Source organism: Rousettus aegyptiacus, unplaced genomic scaffold (genome assembly GCF_014176215.1).
Source record: "Rousettus aegyptiacus isolate mRouAeg1 unplaced genomic scaffold, mRouAeg1.p scaffold_m13_p_3, whole genome shotgun sequence".
Lineage (NCBI taxonomy): Eukaryota > Metazoa > Chordata > Mammalia > Chiroptera > Pteropodidae > Rousettus > Rousettus aegyptiacus.
In genome coordinates, this window is record NW_023416306.1 from 33081794 (window position 1) to 33100464 (window position 18671).

Here is an 18671-nt window from a genome sequence, read left to right on the forward strand (position 1 = left end):
GGGAATTACAGCTGTTATAAGTATTTATAAATAATTGCCATGTTTTTGTAACTAGTCTCCCTGCTGCCAGGATTTTCTACACCTGATTCTGTTGCATCTGATGTTTAAGTTGCTCTGCTCTCCATGTGGCCCTTTGACAAAACCATTTCCAGTTGCTCTTAGCTCCAGAGCCCCCATAATTCCGTTTCTTCTTCCACCTTCTCCTTCCCTGTTTCACTATGAAGGTCATCCATTTCGTCCAACCTGCTTCTCAAAGCTCCCACACAGATTTCCTTACATTCTCATGTGTCATCATCCCTACCTGGATGTTTTTTTCAAATCTGTTATCCAAGCTTTATGTTCATTTTCAAAAAGGTTCTTAACAGTTCACTTCTGGCACATGCATAAGCACCTGCTCTCCACTTGCCCGAGGTTTCATGTATGACCAGAGACAGTCAGTTCCTCACCTCAGAGTCCTTAGAGTTGACAAATGAGACAGACACCAATGAAGAGAATATGGTAAGTGTTGCTAGTAGCTAACATTTATTACAGACTTGCTGCATGCCAGGAAGTGTTCGAATTAACATAATCTTAACTGAGTGAACTGTTCTGACTACTATCTTTTCCATAGGTGAGAAACTAAAGCACAGCATGGAGAAAATAGTTGACTAAGTAAGGTAACACAGTAGGTGGCTGAGTCAGAGTGACAACCCACACTGGCTTAGCCCATGCTCCTAGAATTAGGCCACATTGAATATCACAATAAGAACCAAGATGGGTACACTTCTAAAAAGTGGTTAGAGATTATGACATGCGAGCCAAGTCTTAAAAGACGTGAGACATTTGGAGAAGAGGAAAGACAATTAATAAAACTAAAGAAGATTGAAAACATATTTAGGAAGCTGAGCACTCAGAAAAATGTCAGGCACAAAAGGGACAGCAGACAGGATGCAGGGCAGAGGAGGCCCGGGATATCGGGCTTTCTCTAGGAAATGCAAGTGTTGGGAGCCACTGAAGATTTTTACAAGGGGGTCATCAAAGCAAGTGCATTTAGAAGTATCAACTGGGCTGCCCTGTGGAGCATGGAGAAGGCTGCATGATGAGGTGGACAAGAGGAAGCTGCTGCAAAACCCCCAGTAAGACCTGAAGGAGGGAACAGTGTGAGGAAGGCGTAGATAAAATCAGTGGACTCCACTCACAGACCAGCCTCAACCAGGCCATGATTTTGTGGCTCTTGGCTAATCACACTAGCAGTACCTGCACTGGTATTTTTGGTTTGGGTTTGTCTCTTGCATAATATCAAAAGGTTCTTGAAGACAGGAGCTCTCTCATTTTCTTTGATATTCATTTAACACCAGACACATAAGTATTTTTGGCAAAATGATTCCTACGGCCATTATCAGCCATATTGTGTTCTGTCTGTTCTGCATGGTGTTCTTCCAGGCTCCACTGCAGAGCCTGGGCATCCTGTGAGAGGTCACTTTGTAGTGCCCCTGTGCAATACGTAGAAAGTCAGCTGCTGGGAGGGAGCTTCACTCAGAGGCAGAGCCAGAGCCAATGGATTGCCATGATTAGAAGCCCACTCTCTTCAATATCAAGATGCTAGTTGGATGGTTCAGGCCACTGTGCCCAAAATACCCAGTGGAGAATTGCAGGAGGGAGGGTGCTGTTGTGCTGCTCTGCTATAGAGCAGCTCCCTGCCCTCTGGATCTGGATCCACAAGAAGGATTTTTTTTATTTTGAGAAGGGGCGAAGTGGGATTGGAAAAATCACTACCAGATCAGATGTCCCCAAGATTTCTAGTATTTCCTAGGTTTTACTCAGCAGGAACCTTTAAACAATAGCCTTTCTTGATCTATTTCGATGCCTGAAAGATCAGGAAATGGAAAAGCCTCTGATGTTAAGCTGCCTGGCATTCACATGCCATCTAACATCTGTGAGGATCCTCACAGCCTGCAAAGCCTGTACTTGTCAGTGTCCCATTTGTGCCTCAGAGTGGATATGACCTGGGCCAGAGAGACCGCAAGGAGTAATAAAAAGGTGCTGCCTGACAGTTCACGGGAGTCTCATGTGCAGAAATACAGGTCTGGGGGTGAGATACACCTGGATTTGAATGATGAGTTCTGTCATCTTGTAGCCTGGTGACCTGACACAGGCTTAGTAACTTCTCTGAACCTGTTTCCTTTCTGTAGAACAGTCACAGATTTTGGAGTAATTTGATGGGCTAACAGCACATAAACAGTGTCCGCTTAGATACGTTGTAGTTCTGGTCTCTTTTAATAATAGATTATCAATCAAAGCAAGAGTTACAGAATGAGTTTCCACGCAATTAGAGAGTTACTGTTCTGTATTAAAATCTGGGGGAAATTAGCTCTATTTCTTTCAAATGACCACAGTAACTTGTTGGATAAGAACTGCAACTATAATCATATGGAGAAATTGTATTCTCTTAGTAACTGGTTAGCTATTTAGAGAATTTCTGTGTGGAGTGAAACCTGCTTTAATCTGGGAAGTAGTAGCTGAACCCCCTGGGCCCAGAAGGGCCACACCAGACTTTAGAGAAAGACCGGAGTTGGAGGTCCACCGTACCCTCCATCTCCTTTGAGATACACAGCCATGTGGGAGGTTAAATCACTGTAAGATGTGTGACGTCAACTCCCTCCCTGGCTCTCCTGCAAAATCTTCACTGAAGATTAAGATTCTTAGGATTCTTATTAATGGTGGCGTGGAATTGAACCATCCCTGAAGCAAGGGCTCTGTACCAGTAATACAGTCCCCCAGCTTAAAACTCTTGTTTCTTTGATAGTCTTAGTGGATCACTTCATGGTTTTGCATAAACAAGTACTTCCCAAACTGTTTATAGTACTCACTATTTGTCTTCCATAGATTCCTCATCTTGAGCAGTTCTTCTCAAATCTTTAAGGTGTAAATAAGTAAAAGTGGATCTTGTTAAAACAGACCTGATTACAAAGGTTTAGGGGGGATGTCCAGCCAAGGCCCAGGCGAAGCCCATGCTGCTGCTCCGCACACCACCACCTTTGAGGAGCAAGGTCATAAAATACTTCTCTCTGGAGGAACCTGGTTGTTTTAGTGATAATTCGCGCCTCATTTGTTGTTACTGAACACCCACCATGGTGTTCAGGGATTCTGATCAGCATGAGATACCCCTGCTGCCACCCTGAGGCAACAGAGCTCAAAGGCCAAGTCCATGCCTGGCAGTGGTAACAGTAAGGCCTGTCCACGATTTTCTTTAGGTTTCTGAAATACTAAAAATAACCTTGGGGACTTGCAGCTGCTGAATTATACTCTTAAAAATAGTTAAAATGGTAAATTTTATGTTATAATTCTTACCACCAAACAAAACACTCCTCCTGAGAAAGGCAGGGCTCCGTGCCACCTTAGCTGGCTGTTCAAAGAAGAAAGGGCCATACGAGACTTTGCCTTTTGCCTGAGACATCAAACTTGATCTTTCTATTTGAGAAGACTGTTTCAAAGGCATTAGGATAAAAATGACTTGTGGATCCTCCGCGTCCTTTGGTTCTGCTGGCTAAAGCAGTGATGGCTGAGCAGGGGACCCCAGCTACCAACGAAGCTACTACTAAGTGGCTTGACTATATGCCAGTCGAGTCCATTCTGGGAGAATGGTTGTTCTGACAAAGTTTTTAATGATTGCTGCAAGAACCTCCCAAGAGGGAAGCCAGTTCTAAGCGTGGGACAGAGTCCAGAGCATGGCTGCTGCGCTCACAGAGTCGGTATGGCCATGTAGCCTCCAGTCCACCTCCAACTGGGTCATCTGGGCAGATTGTAGGGAGCACAGGTCTGTCTCCTGTCTAATTCTCCTTTATTCTCCTTTGTACCTTGCCCATATCTAAGAAAAACTTACATGATTATAAATTATATTCACAATTATATGAACACAATAATGTTCACTTTTTAAAAAAATACTTTTTTATCCTTCTCCCTCCATCCATTACCCCCAGGTAGAAAGGTAACCCCCCTGACCGTTAGTGTCACATTGCTGTTTGTGTCACCTTCAGGATGTCCATATGTCACAATGGACAGATACTTATTCAACACTTGCTAAGTATTAGCTTATGTTTGGGGCTGGGTGAGGCCATGGAGCTACCTGACGAATGGGACCCAGCCCCTGCCCCCAGGCACACAGATTTGTGAAAAGAATGACCCCATTAACGGATCATTATAAAGCCAAGTGGTAAGTGCAGTGGAGGACATACTTTCAGGGCATAATGAGAACACAGAAAAGTGAAAATGAAACCAGTGTGGGCTTAGCAAGGAGAGGTGAAGTGGGCAGTGGAGAAAGATAGGAAAGGCCGGAGCTGACAGAGGAGATGGCAGCAGGGAGACTTTCATCTCCTTCCAGCAGGTGACAGGAAGCTGGGCCCAGCTGGTCGAGACGGCCTGCACAATCTCCCTCTTCCTTTGGAGCCATCTCCAGTTAACAGCCCCACCTTCCCCCTGTATTTCTGTGCCTTCTTCCTTCCGGTGTTTCTACTGACTGTTGGCCCTGACTCAGCTCTGCTCTCACCACAGCTGGCGTCTTTTCTCTTCCCTCTCACCACATCCAGCCTTGAGAGGGTACAACCCGGTAGAGGTGCGAATCGGAGTAAGAAGGAGATCAAAAAATGGTAGAGCGCTTACCAGAGGGTAGGGGGTCGGGGAGGAGGGAAGGTAGACAGGGTAAAGAGGATCAAATATAGAGGGATTGGGGGAGGGTGACGTGGGTAAAGGGGATCAAATATATGGTAGCTGAAGGAAACTGGACTCTGGGTGGTAATCACAATCGACTATATGGATGTTAAATTATAATGTACACCTGAAAATTATGTAATTGTATTAACCAATGTTACTCCCAATTAGATATAGATAGATAGATAGATAGATAGATAGATAGATAGATAGAGAGATGATAGATAGATTTTAAAAGGTAGAGAGTCTCCTCTCCCCTTTTTTGGAACCAGCACACTGGGACATGCTGTCTCTGTTGGGCAAACTGAATGGTAGAAATAAATGAATCAGTCAAACTGGCTTCTATCCAATGCTGCCAGATGTTACTTCCCCTCCCTGCCCAGCAGGCCTATCAGTCCTCCAGGCCACCACTAAGGCTACCATCCATCTAATTAATGAAGGCCCTGAGCAGGTACAGTCCCTGGGGACTGTCTGCAGAGCTCAGGGCAGTGAGCACAGCGGCTTTCCATGGCAATTCCCTTGGGTGGAATTGTGCTGCGTCTGATCCTCCCCACTCTCTCCTACTCCTGCTACTACCCGCCCAGCACCTTTTCTTCCTTCTCTCCTTCCGCGTGTCCTGCCTTACATTCAGGTGCCAGGGTACCATAGGCCCACCATGGTCCTGTGGATGGCACACAGACTAAGGCCGGCAACCCCAGCCGGCACTTCCAGACTGGCCTAGAGTCCCAGTACATTTGTACATTTGTCAGTTCCCTGGAGACAAGCTGGAGAAGCAGCCCGCCCTGCAGCTGCACGGCTTTTCTTAGGCACCAAGGGGAGTGGAGTAGAAGTGGTCATGGGCACAGACGGGTGGGCACAGTCAGAATCACAATAAACATCAAGGAAATCTGTCCTTCCTCCTCTAGGTTGCTGAGCAGAACAGCGTCCCCCTTCTCTGGGTTTCCATCTTTGGGAGCCTGGCTCCTTCATTTCGGGGATTCTGTCCTATAGGCCAAGTGCTGCTGCCTCCACCAAGCTGACCAGAAGCAAACACAGGTACTGATTCTCGCCTGTTTTTGCCCTCCTCATCTCCAGGGGATACATTCCCAGTGGATGCCTGAAACTATAGCTAGTATGGAAACCCGTATACACTGTTTTTTACCTGGATCTACACACCTTTTCACTTAAAGCACTTCACGGCTTCTCTTTGGCACATGTGAATTGTCAACATCACTATTCTTGCACTTTGGGCCATTATTAAGTAAAATAAGGGTTACTTCAACACAAGCACTGCAATCCTGTGACAGTTGATCTGATAACCGAGCTGGCTACTAAGTGACTAATGGGCATGGAGTGTATACAGTGTGGAACAGAGGGCTGAGTCTCGTCTTGGGGAGGACGGAGCAGGACAGCGTGAGATCCTATCACGCTACTTAGAACGGCACACAATTTTAAACTTATGAGTTATTTCTAGAATTTTCTATTTCATATTTTCAGCTGTAGTTGATTGCTGATAACTGAAACTGTGGATAAAGGCAGAACAGCAGTGGTGGCAATAAACGGCTAACACTTATGAGAGCATTTCCCAGGGGTCAGGCTGTCTTGTAATACTCTACAGGAATTAGCTCATTTAACCCTCACACAACTCTAGGCATTCGATGCCATACTTATCACCCCCATGTTACAAATGCATATACGGAACACTGAGATCAAAAGTCAGCAATGAAGGCTTCGATTCCAGAGCATGTTGTCTTATCTACTATGCTCAGCTGGAGAAGATAAGACAAGTATCGCCAAAGAGGATGGGAAAATGATATATGTCATTGAAGAGATACACGGACACTTTCAGGGAGGCTCAGAAAAGCAGGAGATGACAAGCACGAAGAAACAAAATATCTAACAGCTCCTGAGATGGGCTTTGACAAGAGACTGCAGCTCTGAGGAGATGGGCACGGGGGCCTTCGCGGTGAGAGAACAGCATAAACAGGCAGGAAGCAGGAAAGTGAGGGGCTCGTGTGGGGAATGTCTCACACACACACACACACACACACACACACACACACACACACACACGCACACGCACACGCACACTGGCAGCTGCAGAAAAGCCTAAACGGGAAGCTGTGGGGGATGCAGGCGGAGTTACAGCTTGTGGCCAGACTGGAAGCCCTGACACTAGGCGAATGAGCTTGTACTCTGTGGGCCAGGGAAAAGCCGCCGTCAGCCTTAAGCAAGAGCAAATCCTGCTAAGAATGGTCTTTTCCGGTTAACCCAGTGAGGTTTATAGAAAAGAAGGTGGAGCCCAAGGAATTGTTAGGGCACTGAAACCAAGGAATTGTTAGGGCACTGAAACTGTTCTGTGTGATATATAATGGTGGATACATGTCATTATACATTTGTCAATAGCATATACAATCCAGGGTGAACCCTAATGGGAACTTTGGACTTAAAATGATAATGTATAAATATCTGTCCATCAATTATAACAAACGTATCACAGCAGCACAAGATGTCAATAACTGAGGGAATTGTGCGTATGATGTGTAGAGGGGCATGAGTGAATACTACACTTTCCAACCAATTTTCTGTAAACCTAAACCTTCTCTAAAGAAACAAAGCCTACTAATTATATAAAAAGAAAAGTCATTAAATTAGCAATATATAATAGGATAATTGCATTCCTAAGAAAATGGGTTTTTAAAAATTACATTGTAAAAGCAATTACTTCCAAGAGGAAATTGGGAGTTACATATGCTCTACAATAATGTTAATTTTTTCTAAAAAATTTCAATAATAAAGGTCATTTTTAATAGGTTGGGGGTGTGTGTACAGCCGTAAAATCTTCATATCCGAAAGCGAGCTGGCCTTAACATCTAATGTCTGCCCACAACTGATAAACAATCTTGGAGCACCAGAGCCAGCAGGAAGGTTGAGTGACCTTCCACCACTCATTCCCTGAGGCAATGCCGTCACTTCCTTATCCACTGGGTTGGTAAACAGAGTCACTCAACTGATCAATTGGCCAAGGCCACAGACTTCTTTTTTCTTTCGAAGTGCTGAATCTGATTGCTCCATGCTTCCAGTTCTGATTGTTATAATCAATAGTAGTAAATTGTATTCTGTAATCAATCGTTGTTATATTCAACTTCTGACAACCCGAGCAGAAAGCCTATGAGTAACTGCTCTGTGACAGGCACTATACCAGACAAGTGGATCCTTTGCGCAGACTGACAGACAGACAGACTCCAAGGCTAAGGAATCCAGAGAAATTGGCCAGGAAAGCCCACTAAGTATTTTGGTGACTGACCAGGCCAGAGTTGATGAAGTCCAGACAGATCCCGTGGGTTCTCACCTGCCCCCCAAGGAACCCACTTCTTGCTTGGACCAGAGTCCCCAAAGCATGAAACCCAGTGATGGCTCCAGTGGGCCACAGGCACTTTGGGGGTTTCAGAGAAAAAAGCAATGAAATAGCTGTAGTCACACTTCGTGAATTAGAAGTAGAAGACCGTAATGTTTTCACAGAAATCCCGTTTTGTTCTCAGTAACCACTGCATATTTAAATGTTGAGCACTTTCTTCAAGAACTCCATTAATCAGATTGCCATAAATAACATTCTGTCAGCAGGGTTCATCCTGGTTATTGTATTTTTCATACCATTTGCTTATTTATATTCATCAAATTTGCAATCTCTACAATTGCTATTGAGTTAGCTTCGACTCACTTCCAGTTTTATAAAGGGGATTAGTGACTCAAAACTGTTCACTGAAACATAAACTAGTGATGGAGACAGTAAGGTGTATCCATCCTATAGATCAGAATAATCTTATGAACGCAGGTAACTGCAACTCCTGGGTCTAGCAGATCTGCAGGTGGGATGATTTTACACAAAGTAGTTGAAAATTTAAATTGAATAGGAGGAATATTTGAAAACAGCATCTGATTAGATCAAATCTCCCCTTGCCCAAGTCCCCCACTCCCGGCAAAGTTGTCAGAGCTGGTTGGAGGACACCACCTAAGGTTTTGAGTCATTCGGCAAGCCACAGGAGTGACATTCTCATAAACCAACGGAGTTTTTCCAGTACAAGTACAAAAGATTGGTTTTGGGGACAAAGGTGATTAATTTTATTTGGTAAATACAGAGTGAGGACAAAAATGTCCATCCCATTACTCGAAAGTTTTCCATATTGAAGCAAACATAGGTACATGTTACATTATTGTTAAGAATCTTGTAAAACTGACTACAGGGTTAATCACATGATATGCCCAGAAAATAAGCAAAATGAGCTATTGGCAAAACAGTTTTATCAGAGATCTTGTTATATAAATACTAACAATACAGAATGTGACAAAACATTTCTGTTGTCAGACGCATTACCCATTGCGCACTGGCCCATACTTGGACAAACGTTTCCAATCGCAAATATGAGTTAGTTTACAGCTGTCGATATATATATTGTATATATCCACATGAAGAAGAAAGCCACAGCAATGTTTTGTTCCATTTGTCACTGAAAACCCAGTGAAAAGCCATTGTGGGAGTGGGCTAGAGACTGAAATAGATGCCCAGGTGTCTGTACTGAAGGAATGCCCGGAAGGGAGCAGTGGGGAAGGCTATTGCAATAGAAATAAAGGAACTGTCTCTGAATGGAGGTCCACATGTTCTCACCCTCAGGGAGAGAGAGAGGAGGGAATGGGGGAGCTGTTGGGGGAGAAAGCATTGTTAGAGAAAAAGTCGTAGGGATTTGTCGGAGACAACCTTCTAGTGAGGCTACCTGGTGGCACAACAGTACAGTTAGGATCCCTGGGCAAAAAAAAAAAAAAAAAAAAAAAAAAAAAAGATCGCGTTTAACTGTGCGAATAAGATAAAGCTATACTGTTAAAGCCACACCTTAACCTGGCCTTTGTAAAGAATTGTGGGTGACTATTACTTCTCTGTAGTGTGTAAGCTCCTCAAAGGCAGGGATAGAAAAGTACATCCTTAGAGACTTGCTCCAAGTATTGGAGAGTGACAAGTCTCTACCTGTTTAGACAAAATGAGCTCTTTTCCGAGGAAAATCAAGTTTCCCAAACCACGCTACTGAGGCAGATAATAAAAACAAATAGAACCAACAATAATATCCCTACAATCAAGTTATGAGGAGTATATTATTGTTTTTCTAATTTTGTCTTCCTAATTTCATAGTAAGTAGGGAAACAGATTGTATCTCCATGAAATGAGAGCTACCCTCCTGGGCTGTGTAGGACAAAAGATGCTACTGTAGTTAAGCCCTGTACCAGTCATGGCTTGTATTTTCTGTATTCTGATGGGGCTAGCTAATTCCTTGAAATAGGAAGCAACTTGCTTGTGAGTGTGCCTTGCATAAGCAAACTGACCAGTCCGGAGCCTGCACCCCAGCTGCGTCCTTTATCAGGCTCTCACACTAGAGGCCACTATCCACCTGCCGCATCACTCCAGGGCCAGGTACCAGACACCTAGGGACATCCTCTATGGCCCAGAGTCCACTGAAATTATTCAAACCAGCCAATCCTAAGCCTGCTGGCTCTGCCTCACCTATTCTTTCCTTCGGAGACCAATAAAGGCTCTGACCCACGTTTCCCATTCCCACCTCACCTCCTGACAGATCCTGGTGCTTCCGGTTTGCACTGCCGCCCCCTGCCCTCCCCCACCCCCCAACCCCACCACCATGCTCCCTCTTCTTGGAAACTGTTAGCAGCAATCTTTTCAAGGCAATCATCTTCTGGTCTGTTGGCTTTACTGAACCTCAACTTTTCTACTAATACACTATATTTTAAAACAAGTCCCTCATGGGTGGCCCAGGGCAAAAAAGAATCCTGCCCCCTTGGAATCCATCCTCACTGTCACAAGCACAACCAAAGCCACTCCAGCCACCCTGAAATCGATGGGCTTCCCCACCTGAAGAAGAAGGGATTGGTTCCTTCCTAGGCTGACCAGTTCTGAGCAAAACCTGGAGCAGTCTCAATTTTTTCATGGCAGGATGGCTGCTAGGGTGGGGGCAAGCCCGCACATTGGATTACAAAGTCGAAGTCGAAATTGAGTATGTTCTAGGAGAAATAATATAAGGAGCACCCGTACTGGCCGTAGATATACTAGATTAGTTGACGGACTTTCCACAAAGTCATCACTAATGAATAAAGCAAGATGCTGAAAGTGAGTACAACATTATCTCTGTCCTGTAAACAATTACTATGAATCTTTTTTATATATGTATATATGTACATATATGTCAATATATGCTTATATAAGCACGGAGAAAAATTAACTTGATGAAGGGGCTAATAAAAGAAGGCAGGGAGGGGGAGGGGCAAAAAAGAAAAACAAAATCATTGAAAAATGCCTATGTGAAAAGATTCATTTATGCAGAATAGCATAATATTTATTATGCTAATATATATTAGCACATTGTACTTACATAATATGTTAAAATGTGGGTTTCGAAACCAGACTGTTTTAAACCCAGATTCAGGACTTCTTAGTTGTTACATTGTTTTCTATCTCCACTTTTATGTTTTCTCTCTTAGTTCTGAGCTCATCTACTCTTCTCCTAAGTTCATTGACCGTCCTTATAACCAGTGTTTTGAACTCTGCATCTGGTATTTTAACTGGTCAGAGGTAGAAAAGTCTGTGAAGCCACTGCCCAAATGTAAGAAATGGATGAGCATGCTGTATTACCTTGCCTTTTTTGTCCTATATATTGATATACTGGACTCAGTAGTGATAGTAATATATTGAGATATAAACACATATCAAATAATGGATATCTCAAAATAAATATATATTCATATATATAGATATATATTCATTCTGGGTTTTTCTACTTAGCTTGGGAAGGAGGAAAAACCTAATTGTTTTCGCTTCACCCCTAACACCAAATGAGTGTTTCTGGTTCATCTCTGATGCTCATCCTAATTCCCTCAGCTACCAGTCAGGAAATAGTGGTACTCAGGAAGACATTTTCTTTCCTACATGGGACTACCTACCAACAGAGGTTTCACTGGAATAAATTAAACCAAGAACATGAAGTATTGTGCGGTTTATCTATTATTTATTGTTATATAGCAATCCGCTCAAAACATAGTGTCTTGAAGCAACTGTAGTTCATTACTTGCCATAATTTCAGAGTGGCCGGCTTAGCTGGGTTGTTCTTGCCTATTTGGAATCATCTGGGGCTGCTCACACAGCTGTTGTCATCTGGAGGCTTAGGTGGGGCTGGGTGATCCAAGATAGCCTCATTGACATGTCTAGTGGTTGGTGCTGGCGCTCGACTCCACGTGGTCTCTCCAGAAGGGTGGCTGGATCTCTACACAGTCGCTCAGGCTTCCAAGAAGGTCAAGTGAAGCTGCACAGCTTCCTTATGCTTAGGCTCTGGCACTTCCACAACGTCACTTCCACTTCATGCTGTCAGTCAAAGCCAAGCATAATGCCAGCCCAGAGTCAAAATGAGAGTGGACTTAGCTGCCACTTAAGGATGAGATCAATCGTATGAATTTTGTGGCCATTTTTAATCCCCTGAACAGGGATTGAACAAAATTCCATCTGTAAAGTGCCTACTAGCCCAAAGCAATTAACTTCAAAATGTTAATTCTTGTTCTTGTTCTTGTTGTTAGCCTTTTTCTTCTGAATAAAAGAAATACATTTTTTGGGGGCAAAGAAGTGAGTTTTTCTTTAGATGAAAGTTAATCAAAATATATGAGACAAAAAATATCCATGTAGCATACTTTGAACTAGTATTAAATACCTGAACATACAGGTCATATAAGAATTTGAGGTGTTTCAGAGAAAATATTTGTTTGAAATGTGATTAATTTGCCAAACCTAAAGAAGACAAAAAAGAAAGGAAAATTTAAATGGTATAAAATTAAAAGTGTCCCCCATAAAAGTTCCAAAGATTTAAAAAGTGTTAGACTGCACCTTTGTATTTTATCTGACTTTTGATCTTTCATTTCATATTCCTTTATATTGATATTTAGGAACCAGAGGATCCTAAAAATCCCAGCACAATGCTCCTCAACAGAGACACCAATCCAAGTAAAGATGATATGGAAGTCGAGTCTCTCAGGTGTTCGGTATGTCTGTAATATTGTACACAGGAAACCGTACATACGAGAATTGTGAAAATTCAAACCATTGAGTACCTGATGGCATGCCTGGAGGGCCATAGGGAAAACAAACATTTCACTTCCCTGACTTACCCTTTTTTGGCACAGCAAAATGTAACTCTTTCAAGGGCAGGGGAGCGCCAGTGCTAAGTTGTTTCCATGATAATGGTAATCCAGTTAGTTGAAAGAGCCATTTACGATCTTGGCCCACTTCCTATTTGTCCTCTTGCAATAGAATTGACTAGAATTGAAAGGAAACTGCACTGGGCTAAAAGACCCAAGTTTGGACTTTCACTTTGGCCTCCTTGGCCTTTCAATTTAACCACATAAGAAGCCTCTTACGAATAATGGAATTAGTAGGCAGAAGGCTCTATAAAATAAGGTTTTATTCCTTTAATATAAGATTTTAGATGGAGAAGGGGACTCTGAGGAAATATTAATTGTACTTTCTGCTAAAAACTATTCCCAAACACTCCTCAAATGTAACTATTGGCTTTGGTAAAATATTCCAGTGAATAAGGAATTTGCACTGCTTTTCCTGAACGTTCCAAAGCCTTTGGACACCAGGATGAAGTTCCGATATCTAGATTATCTGGCTCTCTTTCTTCTTTAAAAGAAATGGTGCCTTACTCAAAACAAATGTTGGAAACCCTCTGCTGTTTCTATCCTTGGTAACTCACAGAATTTTAGAGCTGGAAAGATCTTAAAGACTTTAGAATCCAAGTCTAATGGGCTCATTTCATAAAGCAGGCTCTCAGGGTTGCGCTACCTGGTCTTTGTTCCACATTGTCTGTTTGCATGGTTATTTGTTATCCTATTTGTTGTAAGGTTTGTGGGTCTGCCAGATGATTACACTTCCATCAATCTCATGACTTCCCACTTTTTTCCCCCACAGCTGCCAGAATTATATGCATTTGTTGAGAATTTTAATAAGAACAACAAGAAATCAAATCTCCTAAAAACTTACAGTATTTTACCTAGTGAAGCACAGAAAACACTTAGTCAAAACCTGAATACCATGCCATTCACCAGCGAAACTGATATGAGAAAAGATGTCCAACCTGTTTACACCTGCAAAGTGCTCAGAAAAGATGAAGAGAGGCCGACATCTATGACTGAACTCCTATACTGCAGCCTACTGACCAGCTCACTCTCTACAGTAGAGAGACTCTCCAGATCCCAGCAGAGACTACTCCAGTATGGGATCCCTCCTCCCTCACACACTTTTCCTTATGAGATTCTCATCAATTACTCTAACTCTTTGGCCATCACAGAGCAGAAGAGTCAAAGCACCAAAATATTACCCCACCTGGGTGCTTCTCACATCAAGCCAGAAAAATTTACCTTTGAAGATAAAATTTCTGCATATTTATTAGCTGATCCAGGTAATCTAAACAGATAAGGCCAGAATATGAGTGTGTGGTAGAAAATGAGTGAAAATTTTACTGCAAACTTTACTTATATTTCTAGAGCTGAAATAGTCAAATACTGACCCATGGGAATTTTACAGTTCTGGGGTTCATGTCTGATGCTCTTGTTGCCTACCATGGCAACGGGAAATAGAGGACAGGAAATCAAACATTCCAGGGTCAGATCTCAGACTCATTCCTCAAAAAGGTGTATTATTTACACATGGCACTTAAACTTATTTTTATAAAATAGGCCAGTTAAACTTGGACTCTAAAGCACCCATGACTATTTGTTTCTTGTTTTGTGAAGTTAGTCAAATATTTACTGAATAATGGCATAGCTTTCTTAGGTATCTTGACTTTTGTTCAATTGAGGCTTTTTAAAGGTTTTTGTTTTTTTCATGAGCTTCAGAAAGTACTGAAGATCAATAAGCACTGTCAAAAAGCCTACTGAAGAAATACTGAAGTTTTTGCATGTTTGATAGGTCTTAAACCTTTATGGCTTTGCTACCCACAGGGGCCAAATTGTTCCTTCTTCCTAACGCATAGATTGCCTGCTAGCTCCCTAACCTCCAGAGGTCTCTCATGTTCCTTCTCAGACTCTGTTGAAGTCTCTTCTCTGCCTCCATGACCTCATTTTTTAAAGATCCTGGAGGTAGAATTTCTGGGACATGTCCTGTCTCTTCAAGGAATGTGCATGAAGCCAGGGTAGGCATCCATATAAGGAATATCAAGTAATTTCTTAGGTTTAATTGATATTGCAACAATTTGTTGCCCAGTATTGCTATCATTTTATCAGCCAGTCAGTCCCTAAAGTATTCTCAGTCAAGGAGAACTTTAGGATTCCTGATATACTAAAGGATACTATAGAACATTCCTTTACTAACACTAAGCACTGGAGGAGGAAAAGGGAGTGAGTTCCCATTTTGTTGTTCTACCTTATGAGTGCCTCTTGCTCAGGCTATATTTTGTAGCACCATGTAGGTTAGGAATGTGTTTGACAAAAAAAAATAATAAGCCCAAATAGGACACATTCCAGCCAGGAAGAGGAGGAGAGGACAAAGGGCCACATTGGCTAGTTTGGTCTGCTTTTAATAGGAAGCAAAGCTTCCTCAGAACACACCTTCTCCCCACATCTTGTTGGCTGAAATTGTGTCCAGTGTCCACCCTTACTGCAAGGCAGGCTAGTGAATAGAGTTCTGAGTTTTCCTTCCTCTACAGGAAAGGAAGGCAGAAGAGGATTATAGTGAGTATGGAGTGAGCCAACCTCTAGTGTCTACCACAGGGCACAACATAAAGCTCTTTAGGAATCAAAATCATCAATTCTGTGGCCTTCTTTTGCCGAATATCCCTTTCCTTCTTTCTAGCACCAGTTCTTGCTAGGCCAGGCCTGCCAAGATCATGTCAAACTCCCTGAAACATGACTACTGACCTTAGGGACAGACTGTTAAACACTATGGCCAGAAATGAATTTAAGGGACAGTCCCTGGCCCTAGTCTCCTACCTCAGGTGTGTGTAGAAATATGTATGTATATATTATATAGACTTTCTATCACCTAGGAAAATCCAGGCCTTTCCCAGGAATGGAGGCTTATCTGGGCCATAGGTGACCTGCTCAAATATCACTTAATAAGGGTGGCAAAGTTGTCCATAAGAAATAGACCAGTTCTCATTTGTTTGCTGTACCCATTATTCTCCTTACACTTCTTACACTCATCTTGGCTCTTTGGCCTCTGGTTTTATACTCAAGCCCCTGCCTTAGGCCTTGCTAGCTTGTTTGCTTTTTTCTTTCTTTTCTTTTCTTTTTTTGGTTAGGTTTATAATTTATTTAATCATGAAAAGAACTGATGGGAAGGGAAAGGGAAATGGCTGCTGCGTAGGAGAATATGCAATATATCTTGGTTGTGGTTCGTTGGCTCCTTGAAGGAATTGCAACTACTAATGACACTCCACACTGGTAGGTCTTGAGAGAGAATAGGGAAAACAGCCAAATTCTGGCTGAGCCACTGCCCTTACTTACTTAGGGCTTGCACCAGCACCTTGGAAGAAATGACTCTAACAATCTATGTACTTCTGAAAATCTTCCTCCTTGTTTTAACCAGAGATTAGGATCTCTGTCTCCTCTTTGTTGACCTCAGACCTCTGCAGGGCTCTCCATTTGCATATTCTTCGTATTCAGGCACCAAATGAGATGCTGTCTCTACCTGCTATGTTCTACAGGGTCCATTCCAGCCCAGTTAGTCAATATTTATTTGGAGGAGAGCTTTAGATGAGGTGGACACCAGAGGTTCTCTGTTAGTTTATAAAGCTACAAAAACAGCTTTCTATCAGAGAAGGGAGGAGGCTCAAGTTCATCAAAGGTTTATTTTATCATAAAGCATCTCTGAATAACTGAAGGTTAAATGACATCACCATGTGATTCTTTGAAAATATGATTCTTTTCAGAAAAACAATTCATGGATCTAAGGGATCTGGAATGGAAATATTATAAGGGGCTTGTGAAGTGGAAGCACGAAACTTCAGACTCATTTACACACATCCACTATGACAGTGAGAAGAGATTTGTAGAGAGCCAGGAGATGCCTGATGTTATTTTCCCCCCTCTAGTTTGTAAATCTTTGGTCATTTATCCTCAAATTGATTATCCAAAAAATATAACTACTACTTCTTAAATGGATATGTAGTCTATTTAAATATTTTGGATGTGGATTTTGCTTTTGAGAACACTGAATTTATACATGAAAAGTAAAGAAGATGAGGCTCCATGGAACATAGAAATTGAGTCCATACAATATGCATGTAAGGTCCAAAATTAAACCATTATGTGAAGTAAAAGATCCAAATTGATCTACTAACATAAGACCTGTGAAACCCATCTGGACCAAGGCTTTTCATAGATCATATGAAAAGCAAGGGTGTATATGAAGAACTTCCAAACGAGAATAGCTCTTTAAAAAGTTTTAAACACATGAAAAAGTCCATCAACATAAAAAATAGTTGGCAATTCAACAAATAGAAGAATTAACACTTGAGAATGTAGAGATCAATTTTGAGAACTTAAAAATAACATATTAATGGCTCAAAGATGAGGAGAAAGTAGCATCTATGGAACTGGAACAGAAAGATTTGAAAAAGAACAAATTTGAAATCTTGGAAGTGAAAAATATAATCATTTAAAATAGAATATGAATGACAAAACCATCAATAAATTATCTCAATGATATACTGGATGTATCTGAAGAGGGAGGATTAATGAGTTGGAAGGTAGTACTGAGAGCGAAGCTTCTCGATCACAGCACAGTAAGATAAAGGAGAAAATTATGAAAGAAGTTAAGGGTAATGGAGGGCAGAAAAAGTTCAGAAATATATCCAGTGAAAGATGCAGAAGAAAACAGAATGGACAAAAGATGATGTTTGGAAATAAAATGACTGATAATTTTCCAGAAATGAAGACACACATGAAAACCTTGAATTGAAAAAAATTTCAGAGTGATTAGGAAGAAGATAAATCATACCCAGAAATGCTATAGCCCAACTGCCGAGCATTAAGCAAGAGAGATCAATGTAATTGGCAAAAGAGAGAAGGTGAATTACATAGAAACGAACGACAAAACGACAGAGCATCTTTCATTAACAGTAGGTGTCAGGAGGTGATGGTGTCACATACTCAAATTGCTGAGGGAAAACAACTGCCAATCTGGAATTTGCTAACCAGCCAAACTCTTTAAAAAGTAAGGGTAAAATAAACACATTTTAAAGCACAGAAGAGCCAAAATTGTTTACTACCCAGAATCCCTTCTGAAAAAACTACTAGCAAAGTATATACTTTAGCAAGAACCCAGAGGGAGTGCAAGCAATAGTGGTGAGCAATTAAATTATTAATAATATGTGTATAATTGTGGAGATATTAAAAAATATTTTTAGAATCCATTTCCTAATATTTAGAAAATTTGCCTTGATATAAGTGAAATTGTTCTGTAGTTTTTATTTTTTGCATTATTTTTTAAAATCAGAGTTTGGCTTTAGCACAGTGGATATCTTCAGCAAGAGATACTGTCAAGAAATGGACATGAGGAAGGTTTCTGGGGTGCTCATAATATTGTCATTTTTTTGTTTTTTGTTTTTATCTGTGTGCTCAAGTGTATTCAATATGCAAAAGGTCCTCAAGCTATACATTTAACAATTTTAAACTTTTCTTCATGCATGTTATACTTCACAAAGGAAGTTTTAAAAGTGATGCTACCTTTATAAAATGAATGGGGGAGTTTTCATTTTTTTTTTTTGAGGCTGTAGCTATTTAAATATCAGAAATATTTATTCTTTAAAATTTAGTTAGAACTTAACTACAAAACCATCTAGTGCTCAAATCTTTTCTTCCCATTTTTATTATGAAAATGTTTAAACACTAATAAAAATAAATAAAATTGTATAATGCACCTGCATATACCCATCATCTAGATTCAACATTTATTAGGATTT

General features: G+C 41.4%; 1 protein-coding gene across 2 annotated transcripts; it reads left to right on the plus strand.

The window, feature by feature from the left end:
- The first annotated feature begins 75 nt into the window (after positions 1–75).
- CUNH9orf153 (chromosome unknown C9orf153 homolog) lies at positions 76–17773 on the plus strand. Of its 2 annotated transcripts, none has more exons than XM_016130248.2 (5): positions 76–4625; positions 5592–5721; positions 12655–12750; positions 13679–14168; positions 16638–17773. In XM_016130248.2, exons 3-5 carry the CDS (start codon positions 12685–12687, stop codon positions 16862–16864), a joined length of 783 nt encoding a protein of 260 aa, XP_015985734.1. In that variant the 5' UTR covers positions 76–4625; positions 5592–5721; positions 12655–12684; the 3' UTR covers positions 16865–17773. The 2 variants fall into 2 exon arrangements, with proteins under 2 accessions (XP_015985734.1, XP_015985735.1); XM_016130249.2 differs by having other exon boundaries at positions 76–4591.
- The last annotated feature ends 898 nt before the right edge of the window (positions 17774–18671 follow it).

Excerpts from the sequence above, each read along its gene's own strand:
- CUNH9orf153 (XM_016130248.2), top strand. The coding sequence starts at position 12,685 with ATGCTCCTCAACAGAGACACCAATCCAAGTAAAGATGATATGGAAGTC. Across the intron at positions 12,751-13,678 it reads TCGAGTCTCTCAGGTGTTCG|CTGCCAGAATTATATGCATT; the intron begins GTATGTCTGTAA and ends TTTCCCCCACAG. Across the intron at positions 14,169-16,637 it reads ATATTTATTAGCTGATCCAG|AAAAACAATTCATGGATCTA; the intron begins GTAATCTAAACA and ends GATTCTTTTCAG.